Raw genomic sequence first — 25227 nt, 5'->3', positions numbered from 1 at the left:
GTTACTCGCTGGTGGATGATCTATCCCTTGGTGAAGGTCAAGTGTTTAGGACATTTCAGACTTTTCAAATATGCAACTCAGTGCTTTCTCAACTGAGGCCACAAATAGAATAGGATAAGTGTGTGTAAATGTCCTTACAAATAAAAAAAAAAAAAAAAAAACTGGCTACTCTGTTTTCCTATCCTGCCCCCATGCTGGTTATATTCAGAGAGCAGAAGAGAACCAGGCTAAGGGAAGTGACAACACCCACAAGACTATTCAGTCATCCCACACTAAACTGGGGAGGTTTTATCTACTGAATTTACAGTAGTGGGTAAAGGTGGCCTAGAGCCCCCATGCTAACATTACATACCTCTGTTTCATGTGATGCTGTTGCCCCCAGGACTTTTGTGAGGGAGAGGTGTTTGAGTCCATTGCTGAGGAGATAAAGGACCAGAGAGACTCCTCGATTGCCGGGAACATCGAGGGCAAGTCCGATACCCCTATTGCCGAGGAGATCCAGTCCGACTCCTCCGTTGCCGAGGAGATCCAGTCCGACTCCTCTGTTGCCGAGGAGATCCAGTCCGACTCCTCCGTTTCCGAGGAGATCCAGTCCGACTCCTCCGTTTCCGAGGAGATCCAGTCCGACTCCTCCGTTTCTGAGGAGATCCACTGGCAAGACCGCTTCCTCTGCTCATAGCAGGAACGAGGAGGAAGAGGCTGAGGTAGGAGATAATAATTGCCATCATTGACTCTTTTCTGAGTCTGAATGATTTGTTTCTCAAACTGGTGAGGTTGAAATCGGTATCTAATCTTGATGTACAGTAGTGGGTAAAGTTGCTGCTCATATAGTGGATCATACTAAATCTAGATACCTCTGTTTCATGTAATGTTGCTGCCCCAGGATTCCTATAGAGAAGACGTCAGTCTTACTCCTTGATCTCAGAGAAGATTCAGAGTCAGGCTGCATCTGTTGCCTCGTCTTCCCACAGCCAGGTAGGTGGAACAGGCTGAGGTAGGTGACAAGTCTTTTATTTAAATTTTTACATTTGTTCTGTACATAGAGAAGGACAGAGTCCAATAGTGACCCGAGTGCCCTCCTGGCAGCTCAATAAAGCCACTCTAACCGGATGGCCAAGGAGACCAAAGTGATGGTCAGGAAGCTTTTGCACGTGAATGCCTCCTCCACACAGACATCAACGTGTCTCACCCTGAGCTATCACACCAAGGCCTTTATGGAGACACTCAAAGTGCAGCACCAGAGTATAGTGCCGAAGCACACTGGAGAGGGAGCACAGAAAGCTCTGTTCTTATCACCGCTCGCTCATAGACAAACACCAGAAATTGTTATCGGACCACCACACCTTGAAGTCAAAGCTTTAGGAGCTCCATTGTGTCCTGCAGCTGGAGCCCAAGGAGCACTGCCCTGTGGCCACCGCAGCCACTGAAGACTCCGTAGTGACTGCGATATAGTGGTTGATGCCAATGGCGATGCGCACCCTGTTGAGGAACCTCAAGGAGTAGAGGAGGGCATTTTTGTATGTGTTTGAATTTGGAATTTTGTTTATTTTAGAGAGAGAATTTAAGAAAAAAAGGACAATGTTGCATTAACATGAATAGAATTTATTTTTAAGTTCACAGTGCATACAGTTGTACCATTCCATCGATAGCACATTAGATTGACCTATACGTTATTTAAGACAACAGTTTTTCTCTGCATTGAGAACATGCAATTAAGTGTGCACGCACTAGACTTCAGTAGGTTGCATACGGCATATTCAAATAACTACAGTACCATGTCGAGGGACCAGTGGGAAAGGTGAATGAATGAACATGAACACTGTGTCAACAGTCTCAGTGTTGTCACTGCAGTGAAAGAAAGGTTAAAGAGACAGGTGATATGCCTCTGTTAGTTCCTGACAACCAGTGGGGTTTTGATCTTTCATATCACATGAGGATTAGGAAAAAGGGAAATGCAATCGCAGCATTTAGAAAAGAGAATAGAAGAGGTTCGCTTCCGTCCTATTTTCTTCTGCGTCAGTCAGTAAGCTTTGAGACGGTAAAACAGACATTCAGTCATAAAAATAACCAGCTTTTCAGTACACAGATACTCAGCCTCAAAGGATTCCTAGTTGACTATTGCAAGTGTTAGTAAGACATTTGCTCAAGTAAAACATCCCAATCCATCGCAGTTGATACAGTAGTCGTGTAGTAGATGAAATAACTAATAATAAAATATTTCAAGTTGGCTAAACAAAGTGTGTATACTGAACAACACTACCGTACCTGACACTACCTTTTTTTTTGTGTTAAATCTTGAGCTGATTAACTTTAAAACACATTTAACAACCAAATAAGATCAGCAGAACATGGCCAATACACAGATATTTTGAACCAGGGGAATGGAATAATAGGATATTCTACTGTACATGCACAACACAAACTGAAAAAAAAAGGAAGTTAAATTCATAGGTATGCCGTTTCGGTCATCTAGCTCAGGAATCAGAAATGCTGTAACATGATACGTGAGTGGCTGGATGGCAAATGGTTTGAGATAACACATTTTATAATTATACAAAATATTTCCCCCACCCCCCAAAAATTATATAACAACATTCAAATCTTGTTTGTTCTACGAATCATTTACAATATATTATTATACCAGTTATATATTCTCCTTGTAAAATATACTTAAAACACAAAAAATACAATCTTTCATCTATAATAAATCTTAAAATATAACTACCTACAACAAAGCATAACAAGATCCTTCTCCATAGTGAGTTCAGTATGAAAGACCATTGAAATATCAGCACAGATGGGAAAAAAAGAACACACAGAGTAAAGCCTCATTACAACATTTTAAAACAGAAATAGAAAGCATTAAACAGAAATGAAGCATTTTCTAGTGGATCTCATAGGTGAAAGAACTGACCAACATGCATTTAAAGCTGGAATCCATACTGGTGAAAACAACCATGTCCGTTTGCGATATTTCAACAACAAATAAGTTACTGTAAACAGCAAACACAGTTTTTTTTTCTCCTCTGACATCATTGCACGTGCCATAGACGAGCACAATATGTACCGCAATTTGTTTTACAGTGCTACGCGACGCTCCTCAGTTCAGAAACCAGTGGCACTGTTTCCCCCCCCAATTCGGATTCCATCTTTAAGGACGTGGCTTATTCTCAGGGCCTCCCTACTGACTGGACCAGTGGTTCTTGGTCTCTTTTGCATATACAGACGATATCAATTGAAATGTTGATGGGACGACTCTTTAAAGCCACTCGATTTCTCCCTAATGACTTGTGTTGAGCATACTAAGTGGTACTCAGAAAAGGCCAGAGGATCTATGGATTCACAAATATGATTATCAATTACCTGATCTTTATAGTGGTAACCTCAAATTCTATTCGGAATTTGGAAACTTTAAATAAGTTTTGTTTGCATAGTACATAGACAGTGCTCCAACTTCAAAGCTGCCCAAATAAATAGCAACATTGAAACATAGCATAGGCAAACATAAATTGTACACGGGGCCCTTTCAAATCCAAATGAATAGCTGAAGTGAGGTCTTCCCAGACCCACGGAGAACTCGCTTTACGATCTCATCGTCACCACAGCCCGACGCTCAGGACAGGGGGGCAAGAGTTACCGTTAAACTGTCACACTCAACGGCATGCCACACAAATCACTAGCGTAAACAGGCTAAACTCATCATCAACATAACCACAAACAAGCACTGGAAGATACTTTCTTTCGTCTGTACGTACCATAGTGGTACGATAGTGAGTGGCCACCATCTCTGGATATTACCCAGAAGGGCTTGCATTCTCTCCATGGGAGATTCTTGTGAAAATCTCTTTGGCCGTCCGTCCACATTCTCAGAGGAGAGCCGTATTGCTTTATTACTATTCTACAATCATCTCAAGCCTTCCAGTCAAACACAGTGCGGTAGCATCAGAGTATGGGACAGCGCATTTCGTTGGGTGTGTGCACATAGCAGAGATTTCAAGTGGTGAAGTCACACTCCTCCTAAAGCACTCATGGGTGTTTTACCAATGACATACCCCCATACCAGTGGGCTGTCAGTGTAAGCTCTAGTGATATTATTTCCATCGGGAGTGTGACACTAAAGACTTGTGGGGGGGGGGGGGGGGGGGGGGGCAGAATCAACAACGTCTGCATCATCAAGACTGTTGCTTTGTGACAATGCGTTCCAAGTTCCCAGTTAGCCATTGTTATGTAAACGAAGGCTGAAAACTACCCATAGCCCATGGAGACGCGGGTGCCAGCCCGCGTAGATGGAAACAGAAAAGTCTGAGCCTTTTGGGTAAAACACTGGGGTAAATCCTCAGAGAAAGGAGGAGAGTGTGTGAGGGTAGGAGGATATACAGAGATTGTGGGAGATGGTGAGGATGGAAGGGTGAATGGAGGAGAGCGAGCACGAGTGGGAAGGAGTGGCGAGATGGAGACAGGAAGCGAGAGATGGAGAGAGAGGTGGAGAGAGAGAGAGACCGACCAAGAGACGGTGCGATAGGTGCCATGGATGGGCTTGTCTATTCATTCATATCCGCTGTATTTACACAAGTCCTTTTCGCCTTTCTTTCCTAACAGACAGGAGTATCCTGAGAAACAAACACTTGAGAAAAATATATCTCTAAATAGATAAGCCTCTGAAATCAAACTAAATAGAGCTTCTCTCTGAGTGCAACATATATTAAACTATCTTATTAAACTATGTGGCTGCGTTCCACATAGTAGATCTAAGCAGGTCAACTGCTTCCAAAGGAACAGTTACAGTATTCATTTATAAGACTGAGCAGTACCAAATGCAAAGCACACCTCAGTTTTAGGCAGGGATGGGCAACTTTGATAGGGGTGGGGGCCACAAAAAAAACTCATCATGAGGGGCTAAAATTAATTAACAGCAATTCTGCAGATTTTGCCATAGGGTGTGGAGAAAATGTTGCTGTTTTAAAGCAAGTTTGCTGAAATTCTACACATTTTGCCAGGGGTAGAGAGAAGATTTAGCAATTTTGTAACTAATTTCATGCAATTCTATTCATTCTGCCATGGGGCAGAGAATAATTAGACATTTTACAGCTAATTTCCTGTAATTACACACATTTTGCCATAGAGGGTGGAGGCAAATGTTAACAGTTTTTAATATATAATTCGACCATGCTTACTACAAGTTTAGGCAGCTGGCCACTAGACTAACTGACCATTTAAAAAAAATATATATTGCCGACTTCGGCTAATTGAGTGACTACTGATGCACAATTACATTTCGAAATTGCACCTTGTGTACTCTATTATTCTAACTCTTAACAGCAAGTTGAAACCCCGACTGAGTTCCTAAAAAAAAGTTGTATATTTTTGGTGAAATTGGTCCTCAGACCTACAAAAGGTGTCCCGCGGTTGCCCATCCCTGGTTTAAGGCATTGTGTTAGGAGACTGTACAGTGGAAGAGTTACCAAGGTCATGGGGGTTTACTTTGTGTTTTTACAATACTTTCAGATCGAAGGAAAAATTCATTTGTTCTCTGTTTTAAACACACTGATCTTTTCCTAAACATTTTCCACTCAGTGGTTAAGGTTAGGATTTGGGGAGGGCAGTCTGATTCTTAAGGGAAACTTCTACCTCAAGTACCCCTTTCCCTGTCCCTGTCCGTCTCAGGACTTGTCGGTGGCTTTGCTGTGGCTGTTGGCGTGGGTATTATTATGTGTGTTGTTGGTGTGGCACTGGACCTGGGACAGCTGTAGGCTGGTCTGGAAGGCTGAGCTGAGATGACACATAGACTCTATTTCCTCTAGAAGGCCTTTCTCCTGGACCTCTGCCCCAAAGACCCTGCCCTGTTCCTTCCCCAACCCCAGCCCTAGGCCCTGGTCCAATCCCTGCCCCCCCTCCTCTGGCCTCCCTCTCTCCCAGGGGACCGGCACAGAGGGCTGCCCGGCCTTTACACCCTGCCTCTCTTTGTCCTGACTGCCCTGCCTCCGGAGGGCCTGGTCCTGCCTCACCGTCTCCTTGGACAGCACATTCCCACACAGGATGCTGGATGTGGTCTGGGGTTTGGTCTCAGACTCAGGCTGGGGGTCTGTGGAGGCTCTAACACGAGTCAGCGTTGAGGTGTGTGTTGCCGGTGGAGGATTGTGTGTGGATGCACGGGTTGGTGCAGGAGAGCGGCTGGAAGAGGGGTTTTGGTCTCCCAGGTGTGGTGATGGAGGTGTTGGGAGCGAAGGCTCCTCTGGACGGGGCTTAGAGAGACAGATTGGGGGCTTGGCATGAAGGGGCTGGGTCTTGGTCTGAAGGGCCTGGATCTTGGGCAGGAGATTGGGGACCTTGTTGTCCTTGGCTGGGACTGCAGCTGTGGCCGGTGGAGAGGCTGTCAAAGGGTTTTGCTTTGGCTTCTTGAGGCTGCTCTTGCTAGGCTGTCTACGAGGGGAGGGGGGCAGGTGCTTCCCGTGGAGGGCACTGTCATCCTGCCAGCTTCCTCCCTGTTCCCCTCCCCCACCTACTCCCCCCACCCTGCTGCCACTGGTACACATCTGGGGCAGATTACTCTCACTGTGGAGGTTGGACTTGTTCTAGAATACAGACACAGAGTGGTTTACACATTTTGATGTTTTCTTTAAACCGGTGCCTCAGTCAATATTGTCCATATGCAAAGATATTGTCCATGACGTTCAGACTCTATTTACTGTATGTATCTGGGGTTATATGAGTGTGGTTTAGATGTTACAGATGTTTCTCTTACCGGAGACTTATAGTCGATGTCGTCCATAGATCTGAAGAAGTCCAGGCTCTTGGCAGCGCTGAGTTTTCCATGCTCTGTGCTGGTGGTGCTCAGAGAGTCAAGGATCTCCTCTAATAGGTTCATCTGGCCTGTGTGGGAGGAGTCTGTGTCTAGCTCCAACGAATAGGAGTCGTCACTGTCCTCAGTGTAGGACGGCATCTCCCCACTGTCCTCAGACGAGATCCTCAATGCGAGCAAATTAAATTAGCAAAATAAATTAGCAAAAATAAATTGAGCAAATCAACAAATACATGAAATACAGAAAATAAAATAACAAAAAATAATTCTGTAAATAAATGTATTAATAAGCCAGCAAATAAACTCAGCAAATCAATGATCATTTCACGAATAATGATCTGTCCAAGAGGCTATAATCACAATGCAATAAATCTACCGTGGGGTCCTTACTGTAGGACTAAACCACTGGAGGGCAGCATTGATGTGAGTATGAAGAGGATGAGGGGGAACCTGTCTATACCATAGTAACTAGTGAAGGACAGGACAGGGAGATGATTTTTTCCAAGTGACAGAACAAACAACTTTCATGAAAGAGGAGACTACCATGGAACCAACTTAAATCATTTTATTGTATTGCGATGTTTGCTCTTGGCTAAGGCTCACTAGGAAAATTGATAGCTGTCTCAATGAGACTCACCTGAAAGGATAGATAAATAAATGTCACACGTCATACATATTCAAACAATACTGGGAGATTATTGGTATTATCATATTCATATAACAGACTCTTACTTGCTGGCAGTGTCCAGTTCATCGTCATCGATGGCAAAGTCAGGACATCCCATGGAAGACTTTGCATAATAATGCTGACACACAAACAGAGACAATGAGATCGACAGGTTACTCAAGGCAAATGACCATCACATCTGACCATGACAACAACAACGACAAAAATAACTCTTTATGATGGCGGTGTGCTGTGTTTGTGTTGGCAACGGGGTGTCATTCACACCCCAGTCCAGTCCAGTGCCTGGTAGCTCAAGTCCAGTGTGTATAATAAGCCACCTGTGTAGCACGTTTAACGGTCTGGGGACTTAAAGGAGAAAGAACCTTTAAGGCACACGCCTCCCCCTCCTCCCTCTCTCCTCCCCTATAAGAGCTCAGCTCAGCCCAAGGCCTGCTATTAAAAATACTTTTATCCACCACAGACGTGTAGTCTTTTACTCACTCTACCTCTCTTTAACTCTCTCTCTGCCCATCTAATTCACATCTTTGTATATCTCGTGCACACTGTATAATGTTCTCTCTCTCTCCCTCCCTTGTCCTCTCTAACCATCTCAGTCTCTCTTTACCTTCTCACCCCTTTTTCTTTCCTGTACCAACGCAGCCTCTAAAGCAGCCTCTAAAACCAGGTTTGTCACTTTCACATCCCCTAGAGGGCAACCATGACTTGTCACAAAGAAAGAAAGAAAGAAAGAGAGAGAGGAAGAGAGAAAGAGAGAGAGAGAGAGAGAGAGAGAGAGAGAGAGAGAGAGAGAGGACAGGTCGGATGTAAATGATTAAGGGAGAGAAAGAGGAAAAGGGAGACCCATAACCCTTGGAGACAGAGGAGAGGGGGGGAAACATTAGGGCCTTGCACCAACCCGGTCTTGATTAGCTGACACAGTGCCAGCAAGACGGGCAGAATGTAACGTGTCGCTGGCCGCTGCTCATTTAGGGTACACACACACACACCTTACACAAACGCGCGCATGCATACAGAAAGGGTTAACCGCCGCCTTCGCCATAAAAGCTAAGGGAGGAGAAATGTGTAGAGCGGCCACTTAGTCCTCTTTGCCATTGGGCTAAACAGGAACACATGTAGTGCGGCGCTGATTGCCCGGCTCAGGCTGCTCTCTGTCTCTGGTAGCTAGGAGCTATAATAATAAAGACCATTATAGAGCGGCTCAGGCCTCCCATCTCCTAAAAAAAAACTTTAATGGATTCCTGTGTCAGGGCCGTAAATCAGCACTGTGATACCATGTACACACAAGCGCACGGGCGTTCATACACACACACACACATATCAAATCATTCACGCAGAGGCTGGCTTGACAGTTAGGGAGACTGGAGATGCACCTGCAAGAAGGTGGGTGCTGGGGCACGCACACACACACACATGCACACGCACACACACACACACACACACAGGTCATGGTCCTTGCTGCTATTTAGCCTGTTCATTTGTGCACTTAGGCATGTTTAGGGAAGCGGGGCCTCTCGGTGTGTCTAGGTGTTTATTAAAACAAGGTGAACCCTCAAACACAACAAACCATACCCAGGTCATAGAGTTCAGCCCACATCATAACCACACCCGGCTCAGCCTGCCCTTTCCTATGGTCATAATTATATCCATGCTAGACAACCTACACCTACACACTGTTGGAAGGGCAAAACATACAGAAAACAAAAAGATGCATACACACTTTCCATTTATGAAACACACATACTGAATGAACATGGAAGTCATCCAGAGTTGTAATTATTACAGTGGCAGTAGCATGTTATTTGATGAAACTGTAAAGACGAGACAACCGTGCTAGAGGAAGTCTGGGTGAAACAACTTCCGCCTTCACTTCTCACGACAGACTAATATAAAAACTGAGAGGTGAAAATGGAAAAGTGATTCTCTCCTGTCTCTCCCTCTCTTTCTCGTTTCTCTTCCCCCCCCCCCTCCCTCTCTCATTCCCTCAGCCTCCATCTCTGCCTCTCATTCTCTCTGTCTTCACCTCTCTCACATGACAGATGACTGTTGTTTTTCTCTCGCAGTGAGTCTGCTGCAGTGAAAGAGAAGGGGAGAAAGAAGGAGAGAGCGAGGGAGAGTGCCACACCAGGAAAAGAGGCAGCAAATGAAGTCTAATAATGAAAATGGAATCTGGCTAAAACCATCAGTTTGGAGGACAGAAGGTGGGAAAAAAAGGCTCTAATTTGTTTAAAAGCACACTAAAATCCCTAAGCACACGGTTAATGTGGTTCAATACAATAGGTACTCTGCACAGTAACCTCTGCTGGCATAACAATAGACGGTCTTACTGTCTGTGAAATTTTTTTAGAATTCTTTTTTTGGATCACTAATGTGATATACACAATGGCGAGTCATGTTGTTACAGTGGCCGCATGTTTAGTCATTGTCAATACCGCTGCAGTTGCAAATTTTGTGGCAACAAATCATTATTTGCAGTAAACATTTTTTTTTTTTAAAGAATAATAATTTATTGAGGCACTTCTGGTGAAATAAAAACCTGTATATTCCAGCCAGTCATGCTGTAAGTGAGGAGAGTTTAAATATGGCCAAGTGATCCTCTAACCTATTATATAGTGTCAAGCTTTCGCTTTCCAAACGGAATGAGCCCAGATATGAAATTTATTTCAAGGAAAGCTCATGGTAGTGGCTCTATTAATCCTTCATATGCCATACAATAACTCTATATTTCACTCCCCCTCCTTACGAGGGGAAAATAGTAATCACTGTCCATTTCAGTAGAAATACTTGAAGAAAAACCTTTTTTTTCTCTCTTTCAGTCTCTCGTCTGCATGACCGGTTATGTTAAGCGAGCATGCCAACGACAGAGCGCTAGAGACTTTAAGTACCAGCTTTACATTCTACATTTCATATGGTGTTTCTGAGTGGCCACTGATCTCACCGCTTGGCAGGGTATGCGAGATATGCCAAACAAACCACACGGAGAGAGAGAGGGACAGGGAAAATGAAATGAGAGAGAGAAAGAGGAGGGATAGGGAGAGAGGGCGGTAGAGAGGGGGGAGTGGGAGCTAGAGAGGGGGGGGGGGGGGGGGTGAAAGAGGGAGCCAGAACCATGGCCAAGTCTGTCTTTCTGTTAGACATAAAACTACAGACAGTGTTTGAGGCAGGATACACTGCCTGCCTGTCTGTCCAACTGGCTGCCTCTGAAAGCACACGCTTTTAACAAATGGGCTAAATTAAAAGTATTCTGACCATTTTGCAATAATAAATAAATAAATAAATAAGCAATCCTATAAAATCAACCAGCGTGTCTGTTGACGTATGCAGTAATTTAAAGCTACCATGAGGTGGCAGCTTAGCTGCAGACAAGAATCTCAGGCCAGACTACAAATAACCACCTAAACACACACAGCCTACACACACCCACCCACACACAACCTGACAGGCTCCAATCTCCACATCATCACCATGCAGATGTGTGCAGTTTTTCCCCATTAGAACAGAAGCACAAAAACAAACCATCCACACTAGCCCCCCCCCCCCAAACACTCTCTCGCTCTCCCTCTCCCCACCCCCCACCCCCATGCTAGCATTTATTCAGTCTATGGTAGAGTAGTGTCAGCGTCACACTGCTGAGCCCTGCCACAAGCCTGCTGTCACTATGCATACCACCGTCTCGCTCTCACACAGCTAACGTACTGTTGCATCCGCTAAAACACACACACAAACACACACGAGGTGAGCAATCACTCCCAAACATAGAGAAGCAAGACAATAGGTTTGTGTTTGTTAGTATTTCACACTAAGAGAACATTCCGGGTGTGCAAATCAAGGAATACCTCCCACATACTTTTAACGGACATGCTCTTTTAGTGACACTTGAATGAACTGGCCAATAAAACAAAATCGATATCTAAAATATCTAATATTAGAATAAACTCCAAAGATGAACCAGATCATTAATTCATTTCATTTCAAGGACAGAAACAGAGATTGCTGTTAATGCTACATGGTGATAAAAAGGTATGCCCATATCACTCAGAGAGCTGAGTGTGTGTCTGTGAGTACGTGAGTGAGGTGTGTGTGTGTGAGGTTTGTGTTTGTGTGTGAGGTGTGTGTGCAGGGGAAAGTGTGTATGAATTATACACTAGATAAGTGGTTTGTAATATCTCTTTAATATGCAGAGATGGAGAGGAGCAGAGAGGTAGCCCTGGCCTACATTGGGCCTGGTACAGTAGAGATAAAATCAAGTCAAATGATATTTGTCACATGCGCCGAATACAACAGGTGTAGGCCCTACCGTGAAATTCTTACTTACAAGCCCTTAACGAATAATGACGTTTTAAGAAAAGAGAGTTAAGAAAATATTTAGTAAATAAACGAATGTAAAAAAAAAGTGACCATAATGAGGCTATATACAGGGGGTGCGGGTACTGAGTCAATGTGCAGGGGTACAAGTTAGTTGAGGTAATTTGTACATGTAGGAAGGGGTAAAGTGACTATGCATAGATAATAAACAGCGAGTAGCAGCAGTGTAAAAGTAGCAGAGAAACAGTCTATGACTTCGGTGACTGGAGTGTTTGCCAATTTTTTGGGCCTTCCTCTGACACCGCCTACTATATAGGTCCTGGATGCCAGGAAGCTTGGCCCCAGTGATGTATATTATCCGTGTTGTCGTTCAGCCACGACTCCGTAAAACACAAGATATTACAGTTTTTAATGTCCCAATTGGTAGGATAGTCTCGAACAGAGCTCATCCAGTTTATTCTCCAGTGATTGCACGTTGGCTAATCGAACAGATGGTAGAGGTGGGTTACACACTCGCCCACAAATTCTCACAAGGCACCCTGATCTCTGCTCCCTGAATTTCCTTATTTTCTTCATGTGAATGACAGGGATTTGGGCATTGTCTGGGAGCAACATTATATAACTCACGTCCAACTCATTAAAGGAAGTGAGTCATAAGAGATGGTAGCAACAAGATATGTACAAAATAAGTTACAAACAATGCAAAAAAAACACAAAATAGCACAATTGGTTAGGAGCCCGTAAAACCGCAGCTTTCCACTCCAGCGCCATTCTTAAATCAGTTGCTCATTCTTAAATAGCAGTGCTCAGGGACACTTGATGTAAAGCGTGCATAAATGCTTTGGGGATTTAAAATTGCAAGCTTTTTGGCAGAAGTGCATTAATGTTTCAGCAGTGCTACCAGGTACATCTTTATCTTTATTACCAGGAACAGATAGAGTTTGGGGTTGAGGCAAAGGTACTGTATGTTGTTAGAATGGGGTATATGAGTTGAGTACAGGGCTCGGGCATGGGGCTGGGTCATATGCAGGTCGCAGGAACGGAGAGGTAGTCTTGGCCAATGGGGCTCCATTGAGGGGTACAGGATATGAGGATTTGGGTACAGGACTTGGTCTGGGTACAAGTCTGATTGAGAAATGTATCTTAAACTGGAAGCGATGCCTAACACACACACACACACAAGTGCTCTGGGACATGCCATCCAGTGTGTCTCTGCACCAGGAGTCCCTGGGGTCCCGTTACTGTGGCCATGAACAGAGCTCAGTGGCGTGCGTACATGTGTGTTGTAGAGACCTCGGTAAAGAATCTCTAATTGGTAGTGGTTGAGCCGTCACAATTTTTTTGTGTGTTCATCAGCCTCATCAAGCACACAGGATATAACACAGTTCAATTACAGGACAGAAACCCGTGGCCATGGCAACCCTCTTGGCCTCACAATCTCAGTGTTTCCCCTTGGTTTGTGTCTGTAGTTGTGATCCCAAAATTCAAAAAATCTAACTGCAATAGAGCATGCATGGGAAACATGATAATGATGGATGTGGATTTGCAGACCAGCTAGTCTTGCAGGACCACCGCACACACACACACACACACACACACACACACACACACACACACACACACACACACACACACACACACACACACACACACACACACACACACACACACACACACACACACACACACACACACACACACACACACACACACACACACACACACCAACAAGTTACACAATTTTTACAACTGAATTCAGGTGTTATTGCTGTAAAAGGACAGTGTGATGCTGAACGCTGGTTACTTGAGACTATACCTCACTTGGGATTTGAACTCACAACCTCTTGGTTGCTAATGACCTGAATTTCCTGCTACGCCACCAGGTCTGTGGACATGAGAGAGATTGGCCACAGATTTAATGCAAGCAAACACTCCTGCACTTTGCTAAAAGTTGCCCAAGTCGATAATTGTCAGATTATCTGACAACACCAATGTAAAAATAGCAGTGCTAAGGGACACTGGATGTAAGCTGTGCAAAAATTGCTTTGGGGATTTAAACTTGCAAGCTTTTGGGCTGAAGTGCATTAATGTCTCAGCAGTGCCACCAGATACATCTTTACTACCAAAAACATATATCCTCACTCTCAAATTAGGGTATGGTTAGGATACAGTGCTGTTCCCTGAGGTAGAAAGAGGTCAAAGGTAAACATAAGGTACCTTCAGAGGTACACATAGGAACTCACATGGTACTGGTTGGTTCCTTTTAGGGTACATAATCTAGTATAATGGTTCAAAAAAATCATCACAGAGATTTGAAATGTAGGTGGGGGCAATGTACCAGTGGGGCTCATTAGCATATTTTGGGGGGTGAACTAATATATGTGTATATGTGCCAAACCTCAGTGGAAGTGTTGTACTAGTTTAAGTGGTTGATGGGCATGTTGCCAAATATCGAGCAAATTTTCCTTTCTTATTTTCCCCTAACCCTACCACCCCTCCCATAATTAGAGTAAACTAACAAACAACACTTAGGCTTCTACTTCCAGATTATACATACATTTTACGGACACAGTGTATTTTACTATAGTTATCCTTGGTTTGTTTTAAGTCCCACCCTTCACTCAGCTCCACTCAACCCCTCCCATCTATCTCTAAACACCATCCAGTTTTGATTTCTATTGGCCATATATTTTTCAACTGTGCTGTGAAAAACACTTTACTTAACACCCAGTGTCATAACACGATCATAACCATGTCATAATGTGTCATAACAGCTGACATAACTAGTCATAACATGGTCATAACATATATTTACACCTGTTCTAACATAGGTACATTGCGTTATTTTATGGCTGGTTATGACACCTACATAAGAGTGTTAAAAAATTTCATCAAAGTAGATTTTTTTGCTGCCGAGAAGTTTCCTTTAATTTGAAAGTTTGTTTCTTGGGCTCCTGAGTGGTGCAGCGGTCTAAGGCACTGTATCTCAGTGCGAGAGGCGTCACTAGTTCGATTCCAGGCTGTATCACATCCGGCCGTGATGGGGAGTTCCATAGGGTGGTGGACAATTGGCTTAGGCCGTCATTGTAAATAAGAATTTGTTTTTAACTGACTTGCCTAGTTAAAAAAGGTTAAATAAAAAATAAATAAAAAATCCTGTTGTTGTTATAATGAATTATTGCGTTTTTTTAAATCATATTTTAAATAACTAGTAGCAGATTTACTTTATGACATTGTAATGAAGCATAACTATCCTGTGTCAATTTACGTGGACTATGAAAATACACTTTGAATCTGTCAAGAAGCATTATGACCATCATAAACACATAAGCCAGATAGGCCTATCACATACATGGCCTCAGTCAAAAAGAGGGTGTCTTGTCCTGCTCCATAAATCTGCTCCTGTATTCAACCCAGTCATCAGCAACAGGCCATTGGTGTAAGTAAATGTCTGCCATCAATGGGTGCACAATTAATATGTCCAATTTCCAAAAACATTATATAACAAACATACCGAATATTTTGCCTTGTGTGGTAGGTTTTGTGGGATTTTACACTCTTATGTAGGTGTCATAAACAGCAATAAAATAACGCACATGTCATGACAGTGTTATGACCATATTATAACAGGTTATAACAAGTTATGTCAGCTCTTATGACATAACATGTTATGACACTGGGTGTCAATTAAAGTGTTACCTAAAATAATACTTGATTTATTTAGTGTTGCACCATTATTTTTTACATAATATAACCGTGTACAATTTCAGTATCACATCTTAGAGTGATGAACTGTGCCATCCACCCCTGTGGCCTCCGCAATGGTTTAGTCCACTGAGACAGGCGCGAATCAGCCCGGTGTCTTGTGCACCATGAAATAAAAACATATATTTGTGACTGCTCGATTAAGGACATTTCGGGTTGAACAACAGCCTATCGACCAAACAATCGCCTAAATGGGGTCAGCGCTAAAATGCGTACACACATTTCAGTTGTGTATATTACTTTTTTATAATTTTTCATTCCTTAAAGTCATCCTCTCATCTCTGCTCGGGCAGATCCGCCCTGCCACATCACTTTATCGCTGTGCTCCCCATACTGTACTGTCTTTAGTCATACTATTTAGCTAGACTGACGAAATCATTTGACTAGGTCGTTTACTCGTACTTTCACAAACTGTCTATCCCTCTTTATCGTCTTGTGTCGTGTACATTCCTCTCATGCGGTCTATGCAGTCTGTGTGTATCTATCTCTGATAAAACGCCAATTGAGGTTGACTCCTAAGTAATCTGAATTTTGCTGGTCTGCAAAACCACACCCATCATTATCATATTTCCCAGCATGCTCTATCGCATTGAGATGTTTTTAATTGTTTGTTTCAATACCTGTGTTTGTGCACATGTATTTGATATTTTGCTGCACAGAGACAAATAACATACATTTTTCTAAACCAATCCAATCTGTTAGTTTGACTTATTGCACCCGTTACTTAAATGGTTGTTCAAGTTTAGGTACACAACATTGCCAAGAGTATGTGGACACCTGTTGTGGACATCCAGATGGCGAAGCGCCTTCCAGAGAAGGCGTTACTACTGCTTGAGTCCAATGGCGGCGAGCTTTACACTACTCCAGCCGACGCTTGGCATTATGATCATGGTGATCATAAGCTTTTGTGCGGCTGCTCGTCCATGGAAGCCCATTTCGTGAAGCTTCCGACGAACAGTTCTTGTGCTGACGTTGCTTCTGGAGGCAGTTTGGAACTCAGTCGTGGAGTGTTGCAACAGAGGACGGGCGATTTTTAGGCACTTCGGCACTTGGCGGTCTCATTCTGTGAGCTTGTGTGGCTTACCACTTTGTAGATGAGCCGTTGTTGCTCCTAGACTTTTCCACTTCACATTGACCGGGGCAGCTCTAGTAGGGCAGACATTTTACAAACTAACTTGTTGGAACGGTGGCGTCCTATGATGGTGCCAAGTTGAAAGTCACTGAGCTCTTTCTTCAGTAAGGCCATTCTACTGCCAATGTTAGTCTATGGAGATTGCATGGCGGTGTGCTCAATTTTATACACCTGCCAGCAATGGGTGTGGCTGAAATAGCAGAATCCACAAATTTGAAGGGGTGTCCACATACTTCCGTATATAGTGTAGTTTAGGTAGTCTCATTTATTAATCTGTCTATCCCTTCCAGTCATTCTGAATGCAGATTGGGGGAATCCACTCTGGCTGGATTCCAATTGGAATTAAATATCACTTTGCAAGCCAGCATAATGTGACTTGATGTTGGTTTTGCTTTAGCTTATGCTAAAGCAAACCAACAGTGTCCAAAACACAGTGAAGACTAGCCACCAGTAAAAACACAGCCGAAGGCAGTTTACCAGCAAAAACACAACAAAGGCTATCACCAGAGAAAACACAACGAAGGCTATCACCAGAGAAAACACATCGAAGGCTGGTCTACCAGCATAACCATGCTGATCAGACTAGCTTGACCAGCAAGACCATGCTGGTGGGCCAGCAGAACCAGTTAGATCACACTGGTCAGACCAGCTTGACCGACTAGACCATGCTGGTCAGACCAGCTTGATCAGCATAGACCTGCATGAACCAGCACAGACAATACTGGTCTATGCAGTTTTTCAGCAGGGATGTATGTGACATCGAGCTGACAACCTCGCAATCACCATGCAAGCTAAATCTAACAGGAGTATTGTTTGTGTGAGTGCATCAGAGAGAGAGAGAGAGAGAGAGAGAGAGAGAGAGAGGGGGGGGGGGGGGGGGGGGGGAGAACAAGAGAGAAAAACAAAGAGGAGGGAACAAGAGAGAGAATCAGAGAGGTATGGGGGGTGCATGGAGAGTGCATGTGCCAGCTTGCACATACTAGGAAGACATGCCGTGTTTTTAATGATGCCACAAGCAGATTCTCCTTAAGAAGTGGTGAAAAGCAGAGGAGCTGTGTTGTTGTGTTGACTGTCCATACAGACAGAGCAAACTAACAAACTTACATAAACATTGTAGAGTGTACAGTGCATTTTACTATTGCTGATGTGACACACTAGAAAATCTGCTTATTATTACTTATCACCTGGCACATTGACAAACTACTACAAAGTAACGAATAGGAGGCAGGATGGAGAGACTAGACCAAAGGAAGAGGTAGATGAGGAAGAGAGATTAGATGTGGAGATAGATGAGAAGAGAGATGGGAAGAGAGGGATGGGAACGGAGACGTAGGAATAGTTTGTGCGTGTGTCACTCACATGTCTCCTCTTCTGCAGTCTCCGTGGTGACAGACTCTTGGTGCTGGTGGGAGACCCTGAGCAGAATGGCCCATTATCCTCCTCTTCCTGAGAGAGAGCGATAGAGGGAGGAGATGGAGAGATGGTGTGAGAAAACGAGAGGGGGGGAGAGTGAGAGAAAGAGAGAGGAGTGAGTGTGTCAAGTGAGTGTGCGATAATGTGTGTATAACATAATAAAACAGACAGTTATGCATGTATTTGGAGTGTGGCCAGGTCAAATCAGATTAAATCATTCTGATCTCATGTGTGTGTGTGTGTGTATGTGTGTGTGTGTGTGTGTGCCGAGTACAGCCTAGTGAGAGCCAGTTAGTCAGTATCCCTGTCCTCAGCCTCTCTCTGACGGTGAGTTCAAACTGAAATTGCCTTATCAAAAGGACCAGACTTATACATCTGGTTGCATTTCCTTTGAAGGAATCAGTGGCTCATTTATGAAATATGCAAACAATGAAGGGTTAGGGCTGTAGCTGGATGACGACAAATGTACACTCCTGACCAAAGCACAATGCACATGTTTCACAAGTCATTACAACCCTGCTCATCTCTGAGTGAGCTGAGTCACATGCTCCATATAAAACAGAGTGTGTGTGTGTGTGTGAGCCCTGGAGAGGTGTGAATTCACATAGGTCACCCTTTGCTTGAGCCTGCGAATGCCCCTCTTGGCATGACTCTTGGCCTGAAGGAGAGAAACACAGGCATTAGAAATAACCACAGGCTCCATTAATATTCGACAGTGGTCTGGTGTAACATCAAGGCCTGCTTTGATCCTGCTGGCCAAAAGGACAAAGACTAAACTTGGAAAGGGCATCACACACATGCATATACATACACAGTCCTAGTAGAACAATGACATTTACCAGCTAACTACAACCTTTCGGATATTCAGAGTGAGAACCTGTATGACTAAATACACATTTTAAGGTTACGTTTTCATGTTGTGTGTGTCCAATATGAAAGTATTTGAGGTGTGCTTGACTTAGCTCGGAGTTTGCACTTGTGGGACTATTCCACTGGTTCCAAACTAAATCAAGAGAAGCTCTAATATTTGAACATATTGGACGTATTTGACCCGGTCTGATTGGGAATGTTATTAATCCATATCTGTAGGCCGTTTTCACAGCTGGACTTGCCTTAGTCATTGCAGTGTTGATCAGCACGCCGCCTCTCTGCAACACACAACACTGTAATTTAGCAGTGTGCACACACACACACACACGCGCGCGCACGGTTGGCAGCACACACAGGATTTCCATCGAACACACAACCCAACCAGTGGCAGTTGGTGCCATTTAAGATTAGGGAGGAAGATTTCTATTTATTTATGACCATGGCTTTCATATTCCATTCACCCAACTCAATGTAAGGTTGTTTAAGCTACTACATGTTACTAAAAATGGCCCTATACCCATCATGAGGTTGCTACAACCTAGTCTATAAATGAAAGTCTATAACGTAGGTGCACAGGTCGAGAGATATATTGGAGAAATCAGACAGTGACACATTCAGCGCCACCTTGCACACTCTTGCCTGAATCTAGCCTGCATCTAGCTGATCTGGTGTGTAATCATTAGTCCAAACGAGAGTTTCTATTGAACAAATTCAGGTAGGTCCCTCCCAGTTTCGTTCAGTTTGCTTCCGTGTAAGAAACGTTTTGCACCAGAATCAGCGGAATGAATATACCCCTGATCACCTGCACACTCTCCTCCTCTCACCTTTTCCCTTACTTATGGACTTTAGTGCACAACACAACAGCTGTCTGTGAATAGGCCTAAAAACTTCCAGCCAAACCCTTCGTACCATAACTGCTAACTACTACACAGCCTACATCAATGTCGCCATATTAAAGTTATAGTCAAGAAACGAGAACTAACGCATTAGTAAACTCATAGCCCTAAAACGGGAATCCTGGAGAAGTTCCATGGCAGAAATCAGCTAAAGAGTGGTCGGAACCCGGTGTAAATCAGTGTCGCCTTGCAACACGTCAATCCAATCAAATGCCTTGCTTGAGCGGAGCTCCAAAAGATGCTCACCAGATTAGTGCCGTAGGATTAACGGTAGGTGAGGACTAAAGATTTGAACAAAACAAGCACTAGTGACAAAACATATTTTTGAATGTTTGCAGCACACTGGTTTTCACAGCATTTCTCAGTTAATTTGAGATGAGTTAAAACTGCAGCAAGAGGGGGGAAAATGTCATCAATGCTGGCATGAATCAATATTTAAATTTTGCGGTTTCTGAAGAGATATTTGGCTGTAAAGGCAAGGATTAGAAGTAGCTAGCCACAATGAGGCTTGTTTTGAGAAAGGTCGCCTAACCTTGTAAGCTACCTAGCTATAACTAACTAGCTAGCTACTAGGTAGTTAATTTTCTCTCACAATTATGAAGTCAACAAAATGTTAATAAAAATATCATATTATAGACCTAAAAGGTTAGTTGTGTTAGCCCAGTCGCTAGCGTATCCAGTGTCAGTGATACATAGAGCAACCATGTACTGTCTCTCTATGGGAACAACTGCAATCAAAATCTGGTATATGGTTTGCTTCATACATTGTCTATTGGTATCAATTTAAATTGAGAACATATAGCTCAACATGTAAACAATGTGTGAGTTTAGCTATTCCCTGCTTCAGATGACAAATGGCATAAGGCATGTAATGCCATCAAACTGTAGTCCTATAGCTGCATTGGCGAAGCATGCTATATGATAAGCTGCAAAATAGATTCACATAGCTGATATACTGAGAGAGTGACAATCAAATAAAACCAACTGGAGCTCTTACAACTAGACAAAGAGGAAATGTTTATTTAGGAATTACAACACAGAATCACAGACACATTATAGGCAGAACCCCTTCCCCACTTTACTTCAGGATTATTATGATATGATAACCAACATTGACACTAGTTCATTTTGAAAAATTGTTTAACAATTAAAACAAGGAATCAACTTCAAGGAATCAACACTTTATCACTTAAAAATGTACAAAAAAGCGAACTTGTAATGTATGTAAAGATTAGACATCTTAGACTAAACAACAACAGAAAATTGCTCCAATTGTAAAAGGTTTATACACTGACCAGCCCGTTCATGAAAATGGATCGCTCCTACAGACAGTGAGTCATGTGGCCGTGGCTTGCTATATAAAGCAGGCAGACGTGCATTCAGTTACTGTTTGATTGAACGTTAGAATGGGCAAAACGAGTGACCCAAGCGACTTTGAATGTGGTATGATTGTCGGTGCCAACTGCGCCGAATCCAGTATTTCAAAAACGGCCACCCTCCTGGGCTTTTCATGCACGACAGTCTCTACTGAGAATGGTGCGACAAACAAAAAAACATCCAGTCAGCGGCAGTCCAATGGGTGAAAACAGCGAGTTTATCATAGGGGTTAAAGGGGAATGTCAAGAAGTCAAATTTGTAATAAAGGAATTGTAATATTTGGCAAGAGAAAATGTCATTAATTTGCCCTTATTAAAGTCGACAGTTAATTTTCCATCAATGCATGTTGATTGAACTTTGAATGCTATGATTTAAGCAAAAGGCAAAAGGGTTATGGTAAACTCAGCAAAAAAAGAAATGTCCCCTTTTCAGGACCCTGTCTTAAACACTGTTTCCCATGTTTGTTCAATGAACCATAAACAATTAATGAGCATGCACCTGTGGAATGGTCGTTAAGACAGTAACAGCTTACAGACGGTAGGCAATTAAGGTCACAGTTATGAAAACAGGACACTAAAGAGGCCTTTCTACTGACTCTGAAAAACACCAAAAGAAAGATGCCCATGGTCCCTACTCATCTGCGTAACGTGCCTTAGGCATGCTGCAAGGAGGCATGAGGACTGCAGATGTGGCCAGGGCAATACATCGCAATGTCCGTACTATGAGACGCCTAAGACAGCGCTACAGGGAGACAGGATGGACAGCTGATCGTCCTCGCAGTGGCAGACCACGCAAAACAACACCTCCAGGACAGGTACAGGATGGCAACAACAACTGTCGGAGTTACACCAGGAAGGCACAATCTCTCCATCAGTGCTCAGACTGTCCGCAATAGGATGAGAGTGGCTGGACTGAGGGCTTGTAGGCCTGTTTGTAAGGCAGGTCCTGACCAGACATCACCAGCAATTACATTGCCTATGGTCACAAACCCACCGTCGCTGGACCAGACAGGACTGGCAAAAAGTGCTCTTCACGGACGTGTCGCGGTTTTGTCTCACCAGGGGTGATGGTCGGATTCGCGTTTATCGTCAAAGGAATGAGCGTTACACCGAGGCCTGTACTCTGGAGCGGGATCGATTTGGAGGTGGAGTGTCCATCATGGTCTGCATCATCGGACTGAGCTTGTTGTCATTGCAGGCCATCTCAACGCTATGCGTTACAGGAACGACATCTGCCTCCCTCATGTGGAACCACTCATCCTGACATGATCCTCCAGCATGACAATGCCACCAGCCATACTGCTCGTTCTGTTCGTGATTTCCTGTCAGGAATCTCAGTGTTCTGCATCTCAATCCCATTGAGCACATCTGGGACCTGTTGGATTGGAGTGTGAGGGCTCGGGCCATTCCACCCAGAAATGTCCGGGAACTTGCAGGTGCCTTGGTGGAAGAGTGGGGTAACATCTCACAGCAAGAACTGGCGAATCTGATGCAGTCCATGAGGAGGAGATGCACTGCAGTATTTAATGCAGCTGGTGGCCACACTAGATACTGACTGTTACTTTTGATTTTGACCCCCCCTTTGTAGATGGACACATTATTCAATTTCTGTTACTCACATGTCTGTGGAACCTGTTCAGTTTATGTCTCAGTTGTTGAATCTTGTTATGTTCATACAAATGTTTACACATGTTAATTTTGCTGAAAATAAACAGTTGACAGTGGGAGGACGTTTCTTTTTTTGCTGAGTTATTATGGCCAATTTACCATGGCTAAGGGCTGTTCTTAAGCACGACACAACGCGGAGTGTCTGGAGATAGACGTTATCCGTGGTATATTGGCTGTATACCACAATCCCCCGGGGTGCCTTGTTGCTATTATAAACTGGTTACCACTGTAAATAGAACAGTAAAAAGTAATGTTTTGTCATACCCGTAGGATATGGTATGATATGCCAAGGCTTACAGCCAATTAGCATTCAGGGCTCGAACCAGGTTTATAAATGTAAATAAATCCTCTTTGCGCATAACTATAGATAAATCCGACAGGAGAGTTTGAGTGATGAAAGTTGGACAGAGGATCTCGAAATCTCTGAGCAAGAAACACTTGGATGAACATAAAAAAATGAATGTTAGGCTACTTTCTGCCAATTGTGCTGTTATTATGTGCCAGATGTTAAGACTAAAAACCTTTATAAATGGCCCATTTGCGAGATTGACTTGTCATTTCAATAGGCATAGGATACAAACTAAAATCTGGTTTTATGACTGTAATAAAATGTTGCCATAGTCTGCTTAGCTAAAGGCTGGTCGTCTATGGCCCCTGAAAGGCCTACATCTCATTTCAGATAGTCTACAGTAGCCTAGACAAGATGTAAACTGAACTATTTAGCAGCTTGCTTAGTTCAAATTAACAGACTCATTTATTCAACATGAATAGCGAGGTGATTTTACATTAAGAAGTGTTTTTGTTTCCAATAGCCTGCTGGAATAGGCTACTAAGGATGGGATCATAATTTAAATCACTGAATTAAATATTAATAATATGTATATGAACAACAGGAGGTTGTGGCACCTTAATTGGGCAGAACGGGCCCACGGGTAATAACTGGAGCGGTATGAGTGGAATGGTATCAAATACGTCAAACACATGGTTTCCAGGTATTTGATGCCATTCCATTTGCTCCATTCCGGGCATTATTGTGAGCTGTTCTCCCCTCAGCAGCCTCCTGTGATATGAACTGAATATGCTTGTCAACAACAGCCGGTGTTTATTTTATTAGAATTTGTTTTGTAATCTGACAACTGTTACCGTCAATCTAATGTAGTACAAGATGGTGCCGATAGAGAGGGCCGCCTTACTTCTAGTCCTTAGGAAACTGCAGTATTTGTATTTTTTTAAATGTATTATTTCTTACATTTTAGCCCTGAAAATATTAAGTGTTATTACATACAGCCGGGAAGAACTATTGAATATCAGAGCGACGTCAACTTACTAGCATTACAATCAGGAATACGACTTTCCCGAAGCGGATCCTTTGTCCGAACCCCCCAGGGCATTTGAACTGATCTCAGAGGCCGACCCAATACAAAGTCGTCGCAGAAGAGGAAGACTGAGTGGCCTTCTGGTCAGACTTCAGAGGCGCGCACACCACCCACTGCTTCTGAGTATATTACTCGCTAATGTCCAGTCTCTAGATAACAAGGTAGATGAAATTAGGAAAAGGGTTGCTTTCCAGAGAGACATCAGGGATTGTAACATATTCTGTTTCACGGAAACATGGCTCTCTCAGGATATGCTGTCGGAGTTGGCACAGCCCCCGGGATTCTTTGTGCCGACAGAAATACACATCTCTCCAGGAAGAAGAAGGGTGGGGTTGTATGTTTCATGATTAACGATTCATGGTGTAATTGTGTCAACATACAGGAAATCAAGTCCTTTTGTTCACCTGACCTAGAATTCCTCACAATCAAATGCTGACCGTATTATCTCCCAAGATAATTGGTTATTGTCACAGCCGTGTATATCCCCCCTCAAGCCGATACCACAACGGCCCTCAAGGAAAAAAATCTGTCCACGACTCCATTTTGCTCCTCCCATCCTATAGGCAGAAACTCAAACAGGATGTACCCATGATAAGGACTATTCGACGCTGGTCTGACCAATCAGAATCCACGCTTCAAGATTGTTTTGATCACGCGGACTGGGACATGTTCCGGGTAGCCTCAAAGAATAATATTGATTTTTACACTGATTTGGTGAGTTTATAAGGAAGTGTATAGGAGATGTTGTACCCACTCTGACTATTAAAACCTACAATACAAAATTCTCCAGATCTCCAAGGGACGTGTGACAACGACGTGATTTTAGAGGTACAGCAACATAGGACTAGTAAATCCACAATCCAATCCTATCACGCTGTACAGCAAGCAGTTTAGAAGTTACACCGACAGGCCCCGGTTGCAATATATTAATAAAACCGAAAG

The 25227-nt window shown here is 43.4% G+C and overlaps 1 protein-coding gene across 7 annotated transcripts in view; it reads right to left on the bottom strand.

Moving 5' to 3' along the window:
- Positions 1-1581: 1581 nt before the first annotated feature.
- Positions 1582-25227, bottom strand: part of LOC109898168 (DENN domain-containing protein 1B) — a 178057-nt gene continuing 154411 nt past the window's right edge. For 5 of the 7 annotated variants that reach the window (XM_031833727.1, XM_031833724.1, XM_031833730.1 and 2 more), the window contains 6 exons: positions 19212-19247; positions 18704-18757; positions 18046-18132; positions 7532-7605; positions 6743-6965; positions 1582-6572 (listed from right to left, as the gene is read on the bottom strand). In XM_031833727.1, coding sequence (XP_031689587.1) covers positions 5661-6572; positions 6743-6965; positions 7532-7605; positions 18046-18132; positions 18704-18757; positions 19212-19247 — 1386 coding nt within the window. In that variant the 3' untranslated portion in view covers positions 1582-5660. The remainder of the gene's footprint in view (positions 6573-6742; positions 6966-7531; positions 7606-18045; positions 18133-18703; positions 18758-19211; positions 19248-25227) is intronic. The other 2 variants (XM_031833728.1, XM_031833725.1) reach the window with 1 other exon arrangement.

Source organism: Oncorhynchus kisutch, linkage group LG10 (genome assembly GCF_002021735.2).
Source record: "Oncorhynchus kisutch isolate 150728-3 linkage group LG10, Okis_V2, whole genome shotgun sequence".
Classification (NCBI taxonomy): Eukaryota; Metazoa; Chordata; class Actinopteri; order Salmoniformes; family Salmonidae; genus Oncorhynchus; species Oncorhynchus kisutch.
Note: the sequence above shows the minus strand (reverse complement) of the source record. Positions and strands in the feature narration are given on the sequence as shown.